The sequence below is a fragment of the Coregonus lavaretus genome (assembly GCF_964263955.1).
Source record: "Coregonus lavaretus genome assembly, chromosome: 14".
Classification (NCBI taxonomy): Eukaryota; Metazoa; Chordata; class Actinopteri; order Salmoniformes; family Salmonidae; genus Coregonus; species Coregonus lavaretus.
In genome coordinates this window covers 9073018-9095123 of record NC_140001.1, presented here as the reverse complement: position 1 = coordinate 9095123, position 22106 = coordinate 9073018, and the positions used below count along the sequence as shown (strand labels likewise).

At 44.9% G+C, this 22106-nt stretch overlaps 2 protein-coding genes across 2 annotated transcripts in view; one reads left to right on the top strand and one right to left on the bottom strand.

Annotated features, from left to right (window-relative positions):
* Window positions 1–2532: 2532 nt before the first annotated feature.
* LOC311141245 (putative gluconokinase) lies at window positions 2533–5746 on the bottom strand. The gene is made up of 5 exons (XM_084176506.1): window positions 5631–5746; window positions 5327–5357; window positions 4561–4647; window positions 4120–4163; window positions 2533–3017 (listed from the first exon to the last, which is right to left on the bottom strand). The coding sequence occupies exons 1-5, from the start codon at window positions 5666–5668 to the stop codon at window positions 2666–2668; spliced, it is 552 nt and encodes a 183-aa protein (XP_084032632.1). The 5' UTR covers window positions 5669–5746; the 3' UTR covers window positions 2533–2665.
* Window positions 5747–6592: 846 nt separating this feature from the next.
* The window catches only part of frmd3 (FERM domain containing 3), a gene marked incomplete at both ends in the record, with an annotated part of 66094 nt that continues 50580 nt past the window's right edge, over window positions 6593–22106 (top strand). The window contains 2 exons of the mRNA XM_084176453.1: window positions 6593–6697; window positions 21476–21580. Of these exons, the coding sequence (XP_084032579.1) occupies window positions 6593–6697; window positions 21476–21580 (210 nt within the window). The remainder of the gene's footprint in view (window positions 6698–21475; window positions 21581–22106) is intronic.

The window sequence follows — 22106 nt, the reverse complement described above, 5'->3', positions numbered from 1 at the left end:
TCCACGACCCATTTTCAATGCCCTGGCTGAGGGAAGGAGGCTCTCACCCAAGATTTGACGGTACATGGCCCCGTCCATCGTCCCTTTGATGCGGTGAAGTTGTCCTGTCCCCTTAGCAGAAAAACACCCCCAAAGCATAATGTTTCCACCTCCATGTTTGACGGTGGGGATGGTGTTCTTGGGGTCATAGGCAGCATTCCTCCTCCTCCAAACACGGCGAATTGAGTTGATGCCAAAGAGCTCCATTTTGGTCTCATCTGACCACAACACTTTCACACAGGTCTCCTCTGAATCATTCCGATGTTCATTGGCAAACTTCAAACTGCCCTGTATATGTGCTTTCTTGAGCAGGGGGGCCTTGCGGGCGCTACAGGATTTCAGTCCTTCACGGCGTAGTGTGTTACCAATTGTTTTCTTGGTGACTATGGTCCCAGCTGCCTTGAGATCATTGACAAGATCCTCCCGTGTAGTTCTGGGCTGATTCCTCACCGTTCTCATGATCATTGCAACTCCACGAGGTGAGATCTTGCATGGAGCCCCAGGCCGAGGGAGATTGACAGTTCTTTTGTGTTTCTTCCATTTGCCAATAATCGCACCAACTGTTGTCACCTTCTCACCAAGCTGCTTGGCGATGGTCTTGTAGCCCATTCCAGCCGTGTAGGTCTACAATCTTGTCCCTGACATCCTTGGAGAGCTCTTTGGTCTTGGCCATGGTGGAGAGTTTGGAATCTGATTGATTGATTGCTTCTGTGGACAGGTGTCTTTTATACAGGTAACAAGCTGAGATTAGGAGCACTCCCTTTAAGAGTGTGCTCCTAATCTCAGCTCGTTACCTGTATAAAAGACACCTGGGAGCCAGAAATCTTTTTGATTGAGAGGGGGTCAAATACTTATTTCCCTCATTAAAATGCAAATCAATTTATAACATTTTTGACATGCGTTTTTCTAGATTTTGTTGTTGTTATTCTGTCTCTCACTGTTCAAATAAACCTACCATTCAAATGATAGACTGATCATTTCTTTGTCAGTGGGCAAACGTACAAAATCAGCAGGGGATCAAATACTTTTTTCCCTCACTGTATGAGGCTGTGGAGGGATTCAAGTTGTGGATTTAAAAGAAAACATGAATCATCAGCGATTTGCTTATTTTTTGGTTCCTCGTGAATACACCCCAGTGATGCATGTAGTACTCAGTCTTCTCCACCAGGGTTCCCCAAAGTTGGTCCTGGGGCCGCCCCTGGGTGCACGTTTTGTTTTATGCCTTGGCACTACACAGCTGATTCAAATAACCGACTCATCATCAAGCTTTGATTATTTGAATCCGCTGTGTAGTGCTAGGGCAAAAACCAAAACGTGCACCTAGGAGGGGCCCCAGGACCGACTTTGGGAAACCCTGTTCTACACCACTGCCTTGTAGCACATCTAAATGTCCACTTGATGGCACTATATCTCTGATCTTGAGTTGCAGTAATGTACATTACAACTTTTCATTTGGAATTGATCATACATGGTGAGAAATTCTCATCCAATTGTTTTTCAGAAGGAGGCAAGGAGAGAGGATGCGAGGAATCAAGGAAATGCAATTGAGATTCTCGCATGGTCTTATGATGTTTTGAGGTTTGTATACCGAAAAAGTATAGATACTAAATGTAAATGTAGAAATGCTGGAGTGTGTGTGGACGTGTTTAACTATACTTGTGGGGACCACAAGTCCCCACAAGAATAGTAAACTAACAAAAATTTGACCAACTGGGGACATTTTGTTGGTCCCCAGAAGGTAAAATGCTATTTCTAGGAGGTTTCAGGTTCAGGTTAGAATTAGTGTTAGGGTTAGAATTAGGGTTATTGGTTGTGGTTAATGTTAGGGAAAATAGGATTTTGAATGGGACTGAATTGTGTGTCCCCACAAGGTTAGCTGTACAAGACTGTGTGTGTGTGTGCGTGTATGTGTGATATGAGAGTGATGGTGGGGAGTTTACAAGGATTAGAGGCTCCTGAAATACCCTTGTTGGGGGTGGGAGGTGAATCATTCCCCTGAAACAGCTCTATGATGCTGTGGGGTCTTCCCATGAGGCCCCTCGCCCCTCTTTCAGCTCTATGATGCTGTGGGGTCTTCCCATGAGGCCCCTCGCCCCTCTTTGATGCTATGGGCTCTAGGTTTGTAATTTAGGTTTCTAATGGGGCTAACCCACCATCCATGACATTTGGCAGACAGGCATTGTTACAAAATAGTATGTAGGTCTGTGTCACCATTTAAAAATGGAAAAGACGTCCAGGCAGAAATTACTGAGAGCATCCTCAACTGGTGTGACCTGGAAAAACTTGCCCCAAACCAAGTGAGATGGAAGACATTCGTCAACGGCCTATTCTCCTTTAAGGAGCTATAGGCTTAAGTCAAGTAAGTCATACTGTATTGTAATAATAATGCAATGTTTTCAGACATTTCCCTCAACTCAACTAGGCTTCCTAGACCCAAGACTATTATTGGATTAAAAAAACACATTCAACAGAGATTCTGCATCTAACGTGTCATATAATTAGAAACAGATTTATTGTGCTTTGCAAAATTAAATAATAAAAAAGTCTGATATGTAATTGTTTTGTAGCACACACTGTGCAGTCCAGTGTGTTATCATTGATTTCATAGTCCAGACATAATCTCTGATTATGAAAGTTGGCGGAGATGCTCCTGGATCTCCCTGCAGATGTCATCAGTGCTCCTCCGAATGTCAAGCAGCAACGCGTTCTCCTCCTCCGTCGGTGGCTCCAGAACATCAAACTGAGAGCGCAGGAGACCAGGCTGCATAAAATGTCCCCTCCGGGCCACCATCCTCGCATGGATCAGATCATATGTCCCATACAGGAAGAGGAACCAGACGCCGGGCAGGCAGCACATGTGCAGGCCTGCTGGGTCCGAGCTGGAGGTCAGGGCCTCGGAGCCAAACAGCAGAACCTGCCTGTAGAGTCGCCTCAGAGCTGAACACACCACGATGGCATCGCCCCCTGAAGACCTCTCCCTATTGAAGACAGCGCCACAGCAGACAACTTCCAACATTATGAGATGACGACAGACATTAAAGTGCCTTTTACTAAAATAAATATGCAGTCAGTGTGCAGTAGAACTGAAGTATGTTGCAAATACTGGGTCAAAAATTATGTTTTTTTTACACTGCAGTTATTCTGCAATAACTGCGTCCAAAATACCAATGTCGACTGCAGTTACTGCACTTTTACAGCAGTTTCAAAACTGCAATATTCTTTTGTAAGGGTGGAATTTGCTGTGCAAAACGCTGTAACATGATACACACTGTACATCTGACAACAATGTTATACAAACATTTAAGAACACTTAAAACATGTTTAAAACCCAGTGATTCCATGTGACTGGGAAGAGTTTTCATCAGATGGGTTAAAATGGACAACATTCATGTTGAAAACAACTAGCGGGATCAGGAAGGAGTGTGTGACTAACTGGGAAAGGGAGAAGGCAGATTACTAGGAGAATCCGAGTCCAGAAGGGGAGCAGATCTCTTTGAAGTCGTCACACAGATTTTAAGTGAGAGCTGTCACTTTTTTTTCTCTCTCTCTCTCTCGCTCTCTCTCTCTCTCTCTCTCTCTCTCTCTCCTCTCTCTCTCTCTCTCTCTCTCTCTCTCTCTCTCTCTCTCTCTCTCTCTCTCTCTCTCTCTCTCTCTCCCTCTCTCTCTTTCTCCCTTTCTCTCTTCCTCTCTCTCTCTCTCTCTCTCTCTCTCTCTCTCTCTCTCTCCCTCCCTCTCTCTTTCTCCCTCTCTCTCTCCCTCTCTCTCTCTTTCTCCCTCCCTCCCTCCCTCTCTCCCTCTCTTTCTCTCTCCCTTTCTCTCTTCCTCTCCCTCCCTCCCCCTCTCTTTCTCTCTCTCTCCCTCTCTCTCTCTCTTTCTCCCTCTCTCCCTATCTCCCCCTCTCTCTCTCTCCCTCTCCGTGCTCTACATTCTTTCCATCCAGCTCCATCATATCAGCCTTTGCGATATATTTGAGTCTGTTCCATAAAAAAAGAGATTGTGATTAACTGTTCCTCTGTGTGTATTTGCATGTATAATAGGTGGTTATACATGTATAATGATGTGTACGTAGCCTATAATTACCTTTGAATGACATCATGCAATTTCAGCAGCCAAGGCAGTCTGTCCTGATGAATTAGAATAATCAGACACAGATCAGTCACAGGATCGGATTCAGATCAAAATACTGAAACAGAATCAGAGTCCTGTGTTGTGATTTCCAGCCAACATAACAAGCCAGCTCCATCTCTAGTGGTCTCCCATTTCCCCGTCACTGACTGTCTCTGTCCCTCTCTCTCTACAGGGGCATTGGTTCTGAGTATCCGCCAACTTGGCTACAAAAGAGAGGTAAGCCTCAGTGAACTCACTCATACACATCATATTTACTTTGTACATCTTAAATGATGGAACTTGATTAAAGCGCTCCCTTTGACACTAAGAGAAGGTTGAGACATTCAAACACTGCGTTGAATAATCAGAGGCATGATGATAGCCTAAGAGAAGTGACGTGAGTGCTTTGGCCACCTGGTCTGTCAGAGGCTCCCCGCGAGCCATTTTCTCAACGTTTTCCCGCGGGTGAAAGTCATCTCCCTCGTGCAGCGGCCACCCGAGCTGAGAACAGAGACACAGGTGAGTGAGTGCCAAACCAGACCTTGGTTCAAATACATGATTATTTAAGTATTTGTATTTCAAATACTTATTTTCTGTGCATTTTAGCTAGTATTTTCAAATACACTGGCCAAATCAACTACACCTACTTATATTTTAAGTATCTGAATGCCTATTTGTGAAACCAAATACTCAAATACTTTTTTACTTATTGTAAAACCAAATACACAAAAATACAAACATTAAAATACTCACAAACCAAATACTCAAATACTTTTTTACAAATATATTTCAACTACCCCTAAATACCCTACCCTAAAAATTGGGCAAAAAGGCAAATGTTTGCATACAATACGAAGTAGGCCTATGTTTTCAATAACTAAAGTATTTAGATATTTGGAGAAAAAAAGTGTGTATATTTGTATTTTCAAATACACAGCCCAAAACATCTACTTCAAATATAAGTTGTGGTAAATACATGCAAATACTTCCAAATACATTCCAATATTCAACTACTTGTATTTTCAAACAATCTTTGTTTAAATTATTATTTCGAAATGTATTTAATAGCAATTGAAATACAGTTGCCTAAATAGTATTTGAACCCTGGTCAGGAGAGACACAGGTGAGCGTAGTGTGTTGAATCTCAGGTCAAAGTTTGAGAGCACCGTTCAATGTCTACCTTGTGTGACAGGAAGGCCCCTAGTGTTGTCCTGTGTGGGAGAGACAAAACATTAAGGTTCAGACAGTAGCTACAGTAAGGCTAGCCAGGGCAATATTACGATTCTCATAAACCGATAATACACAATACACAAACAGACTGATTTCACTGCTATGATTCGCGGTTCCGCAGGGAAGTGGTACATCCATACATAGGCCAGTCTAGGATATTCCAGACTGCGACTCACTGTTGAGCGGATGTGAATGCGATCACTAGTAGTCTAATGTGTGCTCTCCAAACGGTAAACTAAAATAGGGACACCTACTTTCCGCAGCCAGACACTCCCATTATAACATATATCATTTCGCTGGGTGTCAGTATGGCCTGATACCCAGGCGAAGCCCAGACGCTCCGATGTAGATCCTGCACAAGAAAACAGCTCTGCAGGTTGTTTTGGTATTGAGCGTAATGACGCAATACATGTCTTGCCTGCCGCCTGCCCCTTTCAGTTTAAAGCGACAGTACACGTTTCAAAACCAATTTGGACGCGGCGCATCATATGGCACAAGTAAATTAAATGAGTTGTCAATTTTAATGTGAATGAATAAAGAGATTAAATCGTTTGAAATCCATGTCCAATATAGATGGACATGAAACAATATTCATTAGTCGTAATGTCTTGGGACAGGATCAAGTCCGTATGGATGGACGATGGATGGTCCAAGCTTAGCTACATGAGAGTATTCTGTTTGATATAACCATTGTTGAAGCATGTGGTTATTGGCTCATCCCAGAGACCTATAGCCTATATATTGTAAGCAGTGGTGTGGTGACCATGCCATGGGTCATCTGAGGCATCAGGCATGTTCATCGCAGCCGGGAATGATTCTAACACCATGCCAATTGTTATGCGCCAACTATAGGCCTAATCTTTAGAAATTATTATCATAAATATATTAGGCCTGTTACACCTCCTGTGAGTGATCTCGTGGTGCACTTGTTTGATCATTTATTGGACAAAACTGTAGCCAAAAGTGGCATATCGCGAAAGGGCGCATTGACAGGGGAGCGTGCATCTTGTTGCTGAGACAGTCATCAGAGACAGAGAGAGAGAGAGAGAGAGAGAGAGAGAGAGAGAGAGAGAGAGAGAAGGCAGAACGTTCTTGCAGGCGACAGATGCAGCCTCTCCCACCTCGCCAGTCTCTTGCATCCAGTCCTACGCTGAACGCGTCACTGCCAGCAAAAGCGTTTGTTTGATATGTGGAGCAGGGAAATAAGGGCAGAAGAATGAAAATGCTTCGGTTTCGTAGTCCAAGCATCCGCTCTCTGGATCAAGAAATTCAGGTCACGATTCGGTTACTGGATGACTCGGAGATCTCGTGCAGCATCCAGGTAAAGGGCGACCATGCTCGCGCAGCCCGCATGCAATGATCTTTATTGTGATTGTTACGACCGGTGACATAATTGCGTCGGATGCTGACTGCCATGAGCCCATTCTCGGGGTAGGATCATAGGCTATTCTTATTAATTCACTGGCTACATTAGAACATCTGTTTGTTTGTGGTTTCAAGTCGCATATTTTTAGTATAGGTGACAAAACACTGGTTAGCCGTTATTTTTCCTCACAGGGATTAATCTCCCCCCTCCAACATTAGTAGTCTAGTCTTATTTCGCTTATACCTACTGTAGCAACACACTAACGTACACTAACATGACACTCTTTACACTAAAATTGATCAGAAAATTGGTGACATATCTACATACAAAATATATATCGGCGTAGACCTATTATTATTACTATTGTTGCGTGACAATAATAACAACCACCACCAAGTAGTGAATTTCTCATATTGATTGCATAATCAACGCTGTGAATTTATCCATTAAAAAGCGTCAAAGACAGTGAATACTGTTTCCCATAGGGGGTGGGGTTAAAAGGAGGGGCCAGGTTTATAGTTATCTGGCATTAAACTGTTGATGTTTGACCAGACTCACAACCATAACGCTGACCATGTCAAACTAAAGAGTCTCTGTGTTCATGTACATCTACCCAATCAATGATTTACAACCACTCTTAAGTGCTGTGAGAGTGTCTGTGTGTGTGTGAAAGAGAGAAATATTGTGAGAGAGAAAGTGTGTGTGTGTGTGTGTGAGAGAGAGAGAGAGAGAGAGAGAGAGAGAGGGTGTGTGTGTGTGTGTGTGTGTGCGTGCGTGTGTGTGTGTACGTGTGTGTGCGTGTGTGTGCGTGCGTGCCCGTGTCAGTGAGTGCACGGTCAGGAGGAAATGTCTGTGTTGTAGCTGAATGCATTTTTCAGTCGTTGTGTCTTAATGGGTTTCTGTTCCAGGGTGAATTCTTCTGCATATTTCATGAACTTCCGCCGAGTTCGTTCTGCTTCGAACAACATTCTTTTTAATGTTAGAAGGCTTCTTCTCTGTTCTTTCTTCATATGTAGGTCATCAGAAGCCACATACATAAGACACAGACTGAAATGTCATGGTGTGAGTGGTGGTTGGGTTCTGGAGCATTGCTGTGGAGTTGTGTGCCTCGGACAGATGTCACATTTGGAGTGACGTTCAAAACCGTACTAGAGCTGCATTCACAACAGTACTTATTGTTGGAAGTTACAATGTGAGAGAGAGAAATGTAATGCATTGCTTAATTTGAGCCAATAGCTTACTAATACAGTTTAAGCATAATTCTTATTGGTTGCTGTGTAGTCCCACCCTTGACTGACAGCTCTCACAAGACGCTAAATTGAGAAATTGTTTATGCTGAGTGTGTTTTCCAGTGCTGGTGTGGGTTAGATTGGCTGTGTTGAGTGTGTATTCCAGTGCTGGTGTAGGTTAGATTGGCTGTGTTAAGTGTGTTTTCCAGTGCTGGTGTAGGTTAGATTGGCTGTGTTGAGTGTGTTTTCCAGTGCTGGTGTGGGTTAGATTGGCTGTGTTGAGTGTGTTTTCCAGTGCTGGTGTAGGTTAGATTGGCTGTGTTAAGTGTGTTTTCCAGTGCTGGTGTAGGTTAGATTGGCTGTGTTGAGTGTGTATTCCAGTGCTGGTGTAGGTTAGATTGGCTGTGTTGAGTGTGTTTTCCAGTGCTGGTGTAGGTTAGATTGGCTGTGTTGAGTGTGTTTTCCAGTGCTGGTGTGGGTTAGATTGGCTGTGTTGAGTGTGTTTTCCAGTGCTGGTGTAGGTTAGATTGGCTGTGTTGAGTGTGTATTCCAGTGCTGGTGTAGGTTAGATTGGCTGTGTTGAGTGTGTATTCCAGTGCTGGTGTGGGTTAGATTGGCTGTGTTGAGTGTGTATTCCAGTGCTGGTGTGGGTTAGATTGGCTGTGTTGAGTGTGTGATGTTCAGCCTGGGGGTAAATGTGTCTACTGTAGCTCACTGCTCTCGTGTTCAGTCTAAATGTAAGGGAGACAAGCCCAAACAATCAATATCCTCTGACCTCCACCCTCCCTCCCCCACAATCCACCTCTCCTTCACCTTCTCCTCTTTCACCCTCTGTCTACTGTCAAGTGGCAGTTCCATCCTAGCCCTTTGAAGAGATGTCCAAAAGTCCACAGTCATCATGCGTATGAAAGTAGTTTTTTGTTCCACTGTTATGGCTGGGGATTTTTTTGGCATGCACCAAAAACTAAGCAGTTTTTATGAAAAGTGAATGTTTAGTCAAAGATACATGGAATTGCGGGAGCCCTTCAAAATGGAAATTGCCAGCATTTTGATTCTCTCTCTCTCTCTCTCTCTCTCTCTCTCTCTCTCTCTCTCTCTCTCTCTCTCTCTCTCTCTCTCTCTCTCTCTCTCTCTCTCTCTCTCTCTCTCTCTCTCTCTCTCTCTGTGTCTTCTCAGACAGCCCATGTATAATTAAGGATGATCATTGTCCTTCATGAGGCCAACATTAGTCAGGTGTAACCGTTAGTCAGGTGTCACTGATGCCAGGCACTGTGTGTGTGTCTTCATAGTATTGTGATATCAGAGAGCCTTTTATAGCCTCCTCCGGATGAGTGTATTTCCGTCTATTTCCGTCACCTTATCGATACATTACTGATACAATTCTATTTAAGAATCTGAATACAGATAGGAGCAATCATCATATTTCAAAGGTCTGTGAGGAAAGGAGAGTGAAAGAGGGAGGGAGGTGTGTGTGTGTTTGTGTTTGAGGCAGCACTGGTGTTTCAGTTAGTAGGCATTCTTTAGCGTGTTTAAAAATAGCAGGGTTTTCTATTCTTGTCGTCCACGGCGCACCTTTCATGTCTTTCCGAAGATGACTAAAGAAAAAGAGATCAATCCTCCAGACTTCACCAAGTAATGGTGAGAATGGAGAGAAATAGACGTCATAGAGGAAGAGGAGGAGGGAACTGAGAGAGGAGAGAAAGAGAGAAAGAGAGAAAGAGGGGAGGATGAAGAGAGGAGGAGAGTAATGGGGAGGCGACTCAGAGAAGTATCCAGGTGGTTGGATTATGAATGAAGGCTCAGAGAAGTATCCAGGTGGTTGGATAATGAATGAAGACTCAGAGAAGTATCCAGGTGGTTGGATAATGAATGGAGACTCAGAGAAGTATCCAGGTGGTTGGATAATGAATGAAGGCTCAGAGAAGTATCCAGGTGGTTGGATGATGAATGAAGACTCAGAGAAGTATCCAGGTGGTTGGATAATGAATGAAGGCTCAGAGAAGTATCCAGGTGGTTGGATAATGAATGAAGGCTCAGAGAAGTATCCAGGTGGTTGGATAATGAATGAAGGCTCAGAGAAGTATCCAGGTGGTTGGATGATGAATGAAGACTCAGAGAAGTATCCAGGTGGTTGGATAATGAATTAAGACTCAGAGAAGTATCCAGGTGGTTGGATAATGAATGAAGACTCAGAGAGATATCCAGGTGGTTGGATTATGAATGAAGACTCAGAAAGGTAGCCGGGTGGTTGGATTATGAATGAAGACTCAGAGGGGTATCCAGGTGGTTGGGGGGGCAATGTTGGTTGGATTTGTCAACGAAGCAGCATGACAGAAATATGATGCCAAGTTTTCAAACTACCGGTAGTTTCTCTGAGAATATATATAAAGCGATCTGTGCATTTGAACAACAGCATAAATACACCTAAACTCAGCAAATAACAGGATGGTCAGCTGATTGTCCTCGCAGTGCCAGACCACGTGTAACAACACCTGCACAGGATCGGTACATCCGAACATCACACCTGCGGGACAGGTACAGGATGGCAACAACAACTGCCCGAGTTACACCAGGAACGTACAATCCCTCCATCAGTGCTCAAACTGTCCGCAATAGGCTGAGATAGGCTGGACTGAGGGCTTGTAGACCTGTTGTAAGGCAGGTCCTCACCAGACATCACCGGCAACAACGTCGCCTATGGGCACAAACCCACCGTCACTGGACCAGACAGGACTGGCAAAAAGTGCTCTTCACTGACGAGTCGCGGTTTTGTGTCACCAGGGGTGATGGTCGGATTCGCGTTTATCGTCGAAGGAATGAGCGTTACAACGTGGCCTGTACTCTGGAGCGGGATCGATTTGGAGGTGGAAGGTCCGTCATGGGGCAGTGTGTCACAGCATCATCGGACTGAGCTTGTTGTCATTGCAGGCAATCTCAATGCTGTGCGTTACAGGGAAGACATCCTCCTCCCTCATGTGGTACCCTTCCTGCAGGCTCATCCTGACATGACCCTCCAGCATGACAATGCCACCAGCCATACTGCTCGTTCTGTGCGTGATTTTCTGCAAGACAGGAATGTCAGTGTTCTGCCATGGCCAGCGAAGAGCCCGAATCTCAATCCTATTGAGCACGTCTGGGACCTGTTGGATCGGAGGGTTAGGACTAGGGCCATTCCCCCCAGAAATGTCCGAGAACTTGCAGGTGCCTTGGTGGAAGAGTGGGGTAACATCTCACAGCAAGAACTGGCAAATCTGTCCATGAGGAGGAGATGCACTGCAGTACTTAATGCAGCTGGAGGCCACACCAGATACTGACTGTTACTTTTGATTTTGACCCCCCCTTTGTTCAGGGACACACTATTTAATTTCTGTTAGTCACATGTCTGTGGAACTTGTTCAGTTTATGTCTCAGTTGTTGAATGTTTTTATGTTCATACAAATATTTACCCATGTTAAGTTTGCTGAAAATAAACGCAGTTTACAGTGAGAGGACGTTTCTTTTTTTGCTGAGTTTATTTCACTTTTGCATGTCAAAAACTGAATGACCACTGCTGCACATGCTGCCACTGTTTTGAACAGATTAGGACAAGCAGCCAGCTCACAAACAAACAAGTGCACCAGGGTGAACGCAACAAGCATGCAAATGCAATAAGTGAAAATATTGGATCTAACTAGGGATAGCTAACATAATGTCACAAAGTATGATGCGCTAACCAGTTAACGTTCATTCTGAAATAACTGTATTTTCGAGTTAGTCAGATATTAGTTTAGATAGACTTGAAATTGGCGTGGGAGCTAGCTGCTTATCAAAGGGTTAATTTGACAAGAAAATCGACCAAACTATTTCTCAAAATAACTGTAGCTGGCTATCTAATTTTATCATGCTTTGTGATACACCAGGTTTTATGCTGTTTGAGTCAACACAACATTACGTCATTTAGCAGACGCTCTTATCCAAAGCGACTTAAAGTTAGTGAGTGCATACATTTTCATACTGGCCCCCCGTGGGAATCGAACCCACAACCCTGGCGTTGCAAGCGCCATGCTCTACCAACTGAGCTACATGGGACTATACAACATGTCGTCCTGTCACCTACAGTAGAACATGATGAACACCGGGGGAAAATAAAACAATTGGTCAGCCACAGCCATGCTTCTTTGTCGTATCAGATCAGCGATGAGAAGGTTCTAGCTAGTGTATCCCTCTGACCTTCGAATCTTGTTCCGGTTCATCAGGTCCCAGGCTCCCTTGGCGGTTATCACAATTTGGTTTTTGCTTAAGTGCAATCTGTACCTGATAGAGCAGATCTAGTCTTACGTGCAGAAGTACTGTAAGCCGTCTGGCGCAAGAGACTCATTGGGATGGAGTCTAGAGCAGACCCAGAAGTTCTGACTGAGTCCACATTTGAGCATCCCAGGACGGTCCATTTACTTTGTGCTGTTATAATTGATATGCTATGGAATCCTGCAATTTCATTGGAGCAGTTCCCCCTCATAGCAAATAGCTGGCAAAATAATCCAACTACTATTCGAACGGCCTATGTGCAGCGCTGATGCTGCTGCTAGCAGAGTCACTGAGAGGCAGAATAGTAATTAACTGAACAGCTTGTTTTGAACAATATGTTTTTGAAACAGGAAAATGTACACACTTCCCACACTTTTATGAGCATTTAAAACATATATCTATGAATTATATAATATATATAAAAAAATCACAAGTGGGGCGCTGCCCTAACGCCCTAATGGGCAGGCTGCCGCTGACACACATACACACACATGTTCTGAGATGTTCCCTGGAACACTTATGGGGCTTTCAGCCCAATTAGCCTCTGTCTCATTCGTAATGGACACCCATTCACCGACAAGGCATCGGTGGCAGGAAACGTGTGTGCGTGTGTGTGTGTGTGTGTGTGTGTGTGAGTGTGTGTGTGTGTGAAAAACCCCACCTTAGTCTTAAAGCTGTATTGTTACTAAATTCTGAATAATACTCTGATTCCATGTTTTTGTTTTTGGCTCAATATAACCACCACAGCAATGTTATGAAATACATGATATAATGCATTATATTGTATATAAACACAAATAATCAAACTGAAGGTCAACAGATGTAACTTCAAATCAATTTGTTAAACCTGGGTCGGACCTTGTATGTGACCACTGAGCCTCTATCCTTCCCATTGGACCACAAGGCTGTATATACAGTATTATAAACTGGGTTGTTCGAGCCCTGAATGCTGATTGGCTGAGGACATGGGGGGGGGGGGCTCAATATTAGGAAGCTGTTCCTAATGGTTGGTATACTCAGTGTATATACACACATGTTTGGAGTCTGAAGTGCTAGATGTTAGATAAATGATTAAAGAGATGGCAACCAACACACACACACACACACACACACACACACACACACAGGATCCGAGTGGCTACAGAACTGTCTGGGACCGTGGCAGGTGGGAGGAGAGGAAGCGAGTGTGTGAGCGTGTATGTGTAGCTGGGTGTGCGTGTGTTATGGACGTCACGCTGATTGCTTAGCGAGTACCACTTCAACTCAATTCGGCTCGTACCTGGCTGCAAACTCGGGACCTCTGCTTTGCTAACACACGTGACCGCCCTCCTTGATAACTTTCCAACTGGTTGAGAATAGGGTAAATCATTGGCTCTTTCTTTCCTGACCGTTTACACAAGCCATTTCCACCCGAATCAGATCATTGACCAGTCCTCTCGCTACATCAAGGGCAACAGTAGCGGTGCATGTATAAAATCACTATGTGTTGTGATAATTGTGTTGTTTGCTCTATAACCTGTTAGTTCATATGCCTTGACACCGTGACATATAAGCCTAAGTCCGAGACAATAAGAAGACACACTGGCAGAATAAATTCAACCACACCTTTGTTTCGTCACAAAGCCGGAGAGCAACATCTGTCCGGTGGAGTCCACAAAGCATATTGCATGTAACAAACAGTTACACGACCTACAGCATGGTCTATCAAGGTAATGTTTCCGAAATTTTCAGAACTATTGATTTAGAACCACAGTGTGTATGCGTGCGTGCAAGTAGAAAAAACATGTTGACTCACCCTACTTGTAGAGAAGCGCCAATGCCATCCTCCTTTCATGTTGCCTTAACAGTCCATGACTCTGTCATACAGTACACGCTTTTAGTTTTTGCTGTCCTAGGCTACCTGGCTAAAATACCTGCTCGCTAGCCTAACTTCCTTTCATGGGCAACGATACGCCAGGCCAGCTAGTTAACATTAGCATACTACATCTAACTACATGTTGAATGTCCATCCTTTCAGACCAGGGGCACAATGTATGAATTTATGGTTGGATCAGAATCGCCGTTATAATCATTGGCCAGTACGGAGAATTAAGTAAAACCACAATTCCAAATCCGTATCTCCATCCATGGCTAATTTAGGACAGGGCCTATTTTAGCTAGCTAGTTAGCCACCGGAGGACAACAAGACAATGAGATGCAACAATTCTGTGAGGACAGACGCTGGCGCAGTGGTCTAAGGCACTGCATTGCAGTGCTAGCTGTGCCACTAGAGATCCTGGTTCGAATCCAGGCTCTGTCGTAGCCGGCCGCGACCGGGAGACCCATGGGGCGGCGCACAATTGGGGAGGGAATGGCCGGCAGGGGATGTTGGTAGAGCATGGCGTTTGCAACGCCAGGGTTGTGGGTTCGATTCCCACGGGGGGGGGGGGGCAGTATGAAAAAATATATAATGTATGCACTCACAAACTGTAAGTCGCTCTGGATAAGAGCGTCTGCTAAATGACTAAAATGTAAAATGTAAGCAAGTACAGGGAGTGAACATTTATTACGAGCCGGCTGAGGCGTGGGAGCCTGACGAGCCGAATCAGGCGTGGAAGCCTGAAGAGCTGGCTGAGGTGTGGAAGCCTGACGAGCCGGCTGAGGCGTGGAAATCTGACGAGCAGTCTGAGGCGTGGAAATCTGACGAGCCGGCTGAGGCGGAAGAGCCTGACGAGCCGGATGAAGCGTGGGAGTCTGACGAGCCGGCTGAGGCTTGGGGTGGGAGCCTGCCGAGCCAACCGAGGCAAGAAACCTCTCGAGCCAGCGAAAGCATGGAAGCCTGACGGGCCGGCCGAGGCGTGGAAGCCTGACGAGCGGAATGAGGCGTGGAAGCCTGACGAGCCGGCTGAGGCGTGGAAATCTGACAAGCAGTCTGAGGCGTGGGAGTCTGATGAGCCGGCTTGGGGTGGGAGCCTGCTGAGCCAACCGAGGCAAGAAACCTCTCGAGCCAGCGAAGACATGGAAGCATGACGAGCCAGCTGAGGCATCCCCGTTCCCTCGGCCGCGGCACCCGGACCCGACGTCACCAACCAACACAAAAAAAAAAAAAAAACTCCCTGATGCTTCTGATAATGGTGTCTGCATTCTGTGAGGACAGACGCTGGGAGACGAGAAGCAAGTACAGGGAGTGAACATTTAATATATGCAGACATGAAACAAAACAAGGACAGCGTCTGGACAGGGGAAACATAACGACATTAATGCAGACAAGGGGATCAAACTGAGGAACAGACAGATATAGGGGAGGGAATTAGACAGTGATGAAGTCCAGGTGTGTGTAACGATGGTGACAGGTGTGTGTAACGATGGTGACAGGTGTGTGAAACGATGGTGACAGGTGTGTGAAACGATGGTGACAGGTGTGTGTAATGATGGTGACAGGTGTGTGTAATGATGGGCAGCCTGGCGCCCTCGAGTGCCAGGGAGGGGGAGTGGGAGCAGGCGTGACAAATTAATTTCTGTCAATAATGACGTTTGGCTTGTGATGTGATTGGTCTGAAGCCAAATCCAAACTGGCTTCCCTTGACACTTTTTTTTGGTGCACCAGGACCATTCACAGCTGAGCTCACTCAGTCTAGCTCAACGCTGTTTGGCTTTATTTTATTTTTTATCAAGGGAGGCAAAATGCTCACTGGCTTCCCTTGCATTCAATGCTACGGGCGGCAACAATGTCATACTCTTTCTGACCAGACAGCATCAGATAGATGAGCTACACATACAGAGACAGAGGGGCGCTGTTTCGTTTGCTCGGATGCTTTCTCCGGTGAGTTTCTCCGTTCAGCCTCTTGCGAATTGAAGAAAAGTTATGAAACGCCGCTGAAGGTCAGTTATGGATCTATCTATTCAGTGGCCTTCAGTGGCGTGTATTCATGGATGCCAAGGGATGCCATGGGTGTAGGGTTAGGTTGGTAAACAAAAAAAAGCACACACACACACATACACACACTGTCCCTCATGATTATACCCTTCAGCTCAGTCACCATGTCCGTTTTCAGGATACGTTCTTTACCGCTCATCCTAAAATCCACACTCTCTTTCTCTCTCGCCCCCTATCTCTCTCTCCTCCCCTCTCCTCCCCCTCTGCTGTGTGTGCAGATAGGATTGTCTCATGTGTCTGTATCTGAGGCATTAACAGGTTTCTTGTCTCAGTGCTTTTATGCAGCCAATTAGGGATGGCTTGTAGTGAAATAAAATTTGGTTAGCTGAGATAAGGACCAGTTATAATTGAGCTGGCATGCATATTAATTACCAACCAGCCCCTCTAACTGGGGCACAGACGTCCTCCAGTGATTTTGGAACTTTTTCTGTTGTAAAGCGAAATCCCAAGTATAAATACAGTGAAGTACACACACTAAAGGTTAAACATTTTTTTGGGGGGGAGGAGCTAAATAGTGTTTTTTTAGAAACAACTGCAAACTTCAAGGAGTAGGTCTTATGGTGACTTTGTGATGTCATCGGCCTCCCTTCTTGCTTGAGGAGCAAAATATAACAAAAGAGTAAAGAGATGCTTAAACATAGTCTTTGATCCCCTGCTGATTTTGTACGTTTGCCCACCGACAAAGAAATGATCAGTCTATAATTTAAATGGTAGGTTTATTTGAACAGTGAGAGACAGAATAACAACAAAAAAATCCAGAAAAACGCATGTCAAAAATGTTATAAATTGATTTGCATTTTAATGAGGGAAATAAGTATTTGACCCCCTCTCAATCAGAAAGATTTCTGGCTCCCATGTGTCTTTTATACAGGTAACGAGCTGAGATTAGGAGCACACTCTTAAAGGGAGTGCTCCTAATCTCAGTTTCTTACCTGTATAAAAGACACCTGTCCACAGAAGCAATCAATCAATCAGATTCCAAACTCTCCACCATGGCCAAGACCAAAGAGCTCTCCAAGGATGTCAGGGACAAGATTGTAGACCTACACAAGGCTGGAATGGGCTACAAGACCATCGCCAAGCAGCTTGGTGAGAAGGTGACAACAGTTGGTGCGATTATTGGCAAATGGAAGAAACACAAAAGAACTGTCAATCTCCCTCGGCCTGGGGCTCCATGCAAAATCTCACCTCGTGGAGTTGCAATGATCATGAGAACGGTGAGGAATCAGCCCAGAACTACACGGAAGGATCTTGTCAATGATCTCAAGGCAGCTGGGACCATAGTCACCAAGAAAAAAATTGGTAACACACTACGCCGTGAAGGACTGAAAATCCTGCAGCGCCCGCAAGGTCCCCCTGCTCAAGAAAGCACATATACATGCCCGTCTGAAGTTTGCCAATGAACATCTGAATGATTCAGAGGAGAACTGGGTGAAAGTGTTGTGGTCAGATGAGACCAAAATGGAGCTCTTTGGCATCAACTCAACTCGCCGTGTTTGGAGGAGGAGGAATGCTGCCTATGACCCCAAGAACACCATCCCCACCGTCAAACATGGAGGTGGAAACATTATGCTTTGGGGGTGTTTTTCTGCTAAGGGGACAGGACAACTTCACTGCATCAAAGGGACGATGGATGGGGCCATGTACCGTCAAATCTTGGGTGAGAACCTCCTTCCCTCAGCCAGGGCATTGAAAATGGGTCGTGGATGGGTATTCCAGCATGACAATGACCCAAAACACATGGCCAAGGCAACAAAGGAGTGGCTCAAGAAGAAGCACATTAAGCTAGTCTCCAGACCTTAATCCCATAGAAAATCTGTGGAGGGAGCTGAAGGTTCGAGTTGCCAAACGTCAGCCTCGAAACCTTAATGACTTAAAGATCTGCAAAGAGGAGTGGGACAAAATCCCTCCTGAGATGTGCCAACTACAAGAAACGTCTGACCTCTGTGATTGCCAACAAGGGTTTTGCCACCAAGTACTAAGTCATGTTTTGCAGAGGGGTCAAATACTTATTTCCCTCATTAAAATGCAAATCAATTTATAACATTTTTGACATGCGTTCTTCTGGATTTTTTTGTTGTTATTATGTCTTTCACTGTTCAAATAAACCTACCATTAAAATTATAGACTGATCATGTCTTTGTCAGTGGGCAAACATACAAAATCAGCAGGGGATAAAATACTTTTTTCCCTCACTCAAAGACCTACTGTAACACACCGATACACACATACTCAAAGACCTACTGTAACACACCGATACACACATACATACTCAAAGACCTACTGTAACACACCGATACACACATACATACTCAAAGACCTACTGTAACACACCGATACACACATACATACTCAAAGACCTACTGTAACACACCGATAAACAAATACATACTCAAAGACCTACTGTAACACACCGATAAACACATACATACTCAAAGACCTACTGTAACACAACGATACATACATACTCAAAGACCTACTGTAACACAGGGATATACAGTCTGCAGTGCACTTTGCTCAGACTCTGTCTCGCTGCGTAAGGCTGTGTCTAAAGTGGGGAGAGCACTTTAGCTTCATTAAGACAGATCATGTAGAGACAGGCTGACCAGGTTAATATTTAATGTTGAGCCCTTTGAAATATGCATCCACCTCTTGTTGGACATGAAATGGACTCTCTGCTCTCGTCTCTCTCTCTCTCTCTCTCTCTCTCTCTCTCTCTCTCTCTCTCTCTCTCTCTCTCTCTGGCTCGCTCGCTCTCTCTCTCTCTCTCTGTCTCTCTCTCTCTCTCTCTCTCTCTCTCTCTCTCTCTCTCTCTCTCTCTCTCTCTCGTCTCTCTCTGTCTCTCTCTCTCTCTCTCTCTCTCTATCTCTCTCTCTCGCCTCTCTCTCTCGCTCTCTCTCTCGCTTTCTCTCTCTCTCTCTCTCTCTCTCTCTCTCTCTCTCTCTCTCTCTCTCTCTCTCTCTCTCTCTCTCTCTCTCTCTCTCTCTCTCTCTCTCTCTCTCTCTCTCTCTCTGTCTGTCTCCTTCTCTCTCTCCCCCCCCCCCCCCGTCCCCCCCCCGTCTCTTCTCTCTGAAAGGGTATGTCAGATACTGTATGTGCCATGTTTCATGGTGCTTCAGTCTCAGTGTTGCTCTGATCAGGGAGAAAGTAACCTAATGTAGCAGGTGTAAAATAAACGCCTGAAATTAGATCCCCTACGTACTGGTCTTGACGAGAAGAAAATAAACTATTTCTGCACTGTTCAACCAATCCAGTACATGTGGAGAAGGAGTTAAGATGCAGTGTCGCCTTGTTAACTTCCAAAAGCGGAAGTCACAACACAGGCTCTCTTTCCATTTCCCCTGAAAACTGGAACATCTGGTTGTTGGGGACTCGGCAGAGGCTAGGGAGACAGTAGCCAACCTACATAGACCAGAGAGACAAACATCAACAAGATGGACCATCACAGTGGAGGGACTGTAAGGACTGGAGAGACAAACAGCAAAGAGATGGACTGTCACAGTGGATGGGCTGTAGGGACTGGAGACATATACATACATGGTTATGTAAGTGACCACTTCACGCTGTTTGACTGACAGTCTTAGCGTTGCCTGGGTGACAGCAAGTGGGACTGATAGCTTCAGCACCTGACTCTGCTCTGTGGGTCAGGGCCGCAGACAGCGTTGTTTAGTAAATCAAAAACTGATAACAGCAAGGGCAAATGGCCGATTACCAGCTGGATTCAATCAGGCTGCTCAGCTGAGTGCAGATTCCCCTCCATCAGCAGGATCAGGGGAAGGGGTGAAGTGAAGGACCCTGTTAGATATAGTGAAGGACCACTAGGGAAGAGCATCCATCAGGGGTCTCCATTTAGAATGTACTGACAACAGGACCTGGGACTAGAATATCTCCCAACAGGACCTGGGACTAGAATATCTCCCAACAGGACCAGGGAACTAGAATATCTCCCAACAGGACCTGGGACTAGAATATCTCCTAACAGGATCTGGGACTAGAATATCTCCCAACAGGACCTGGGACTAGAATATCTCCCAACAGGACCAGGGAACTAGAATATCTCCCAACAGGACCTGGGACTAGAATATCTCCTAACAGGACCTGGGACTAGAATATCTCCTAACAGGACCTGGGACTAGAATATCTCCTAACAGGACCAGGGACTAGAATATCTCCCAACAGGACCAGGGACTAGAATATCTCCCAACAGGACCAGGGACTAGAATATCTCCCAACAGGACCTGGGACTAGAATATCTCCTAACAGGACCAGGGAACTAGAATATCTCCCAACAGGACCTGGGACTAGAATATCTCCCAACAGGACCAGGGAACTAGAATATCTCCTAACAGGACCAGGGAACTAGAATATCTCCCAACAGGACCTGGGACTAGAATATCTCCTAACAGGACCTGGGACTAGAATATCTCCTAACAGGACCAGGGAACTAGAATATCTCCCAACAGGACCTGGGACTAGAATATCTCCCAACAGGACCAGAGAACTAGAATATCTCCTAACAGGACCAGGGAACTAGAATATCTCCCAACAGGACCTGGGACTAGAATATCTCCTAACAGGACCAGGGAACTAGAATATCTCCCAACAGGACCAGGGAACTATAATATCTCCCAACAGGACCTGGGACTAGAATATCTCCTAACAGGACCTGGGACTAGAATATCTCCTAACAGGACCTGGGACTAGAATATCTCCTAACAGGACCAGGGAACTAGAATATCTCCCAACAGGACCTGGGACTAGAATATCTCCTAACAGGACCTGGGACTAGAATATCTCCTAACAGGACCAGGGAACTAGAATATCTCCCAACAGGACCAGGGAACTATAATATCTCCCAACAGAACAGCCATTACAAACAGCTTTAGTTGGGAGTCAGCAGGATGGGTGGACACTAGTGTGGTGGGAATTACCATGTAAGTGTATTGTTGTGATTGAGTATGTTGGTGTTTTATGTGTGTTCGTGTGTGTGTGTGTGTGTGTGTGTGTGTGTGTGTGTGTGTGTGTGTGTGTGTGTGTGTGTGTGTGTGTGTGTGTGTGTGTGTGTGTGTGTGTGTGTGTGTGTGTGTGTGTGTGTGTGTGTGTGTGTGTGTGTGTGTGTGTGTGTGTGTGTAGAACAGTTTCCTGATTTATTCCTGCTTTAAATAACTGGTGCAAATCTGCACATTCTACACTTTTATCATTCCAATAGTGTTACATATCTAACCTAATTATGGTATCAAATGCTGTATATATCCCTGATATTGAGTGTGCTGTAATAACAGTTTGTTGTGTTTTTCCCCACAGAGAGAAACCAAGGGCCAGTTCCTAGTGGATCATGTGTGTAACCATTACAGCCTCCTGGAGAAGGACTACTTTGGCATCAGATATGTCGACCCAGAGAAACAGAGGGTATGGATAGATACACACATACATTGACAAATATACAACTCATAACTGTTCTCAGTCATTGCGTGATATTCTGTTTAACACTTAAAGATGCAGTCCGGGATCTTACAAATTCGTAACATATTGTACGAATTTGAATTTCTAAGAAATACGAATTGCACCCCACATTTTTTTTTTACAACTTTTTTTTGCAGGATGTAACATAAGAAATGGATGCCATAGTACACAAATATGGAACATTTTCTGGCTGAAATTATACAAAATCTCTGGAGCATCACTTTAACTCACGCTGACATTGTGGCAGGTTGGCATTTACTGGGATGACTCGTGTACTGGAGGCAGCTCTGCAGAGTGGTCACAATTTTGCACAAGCACAAAGTCATAAAAATCTGATTTGAAACCTAAACCTAACCTTAACCACACTGCTAATCCTAATGCCTAACCCTAACCTTAAATTAAGAACAAAAAGCAAATTTTAAGTTTTCATGAATTCCTACGATAATATAGCCAATTTGTACTTTGCAGCTTG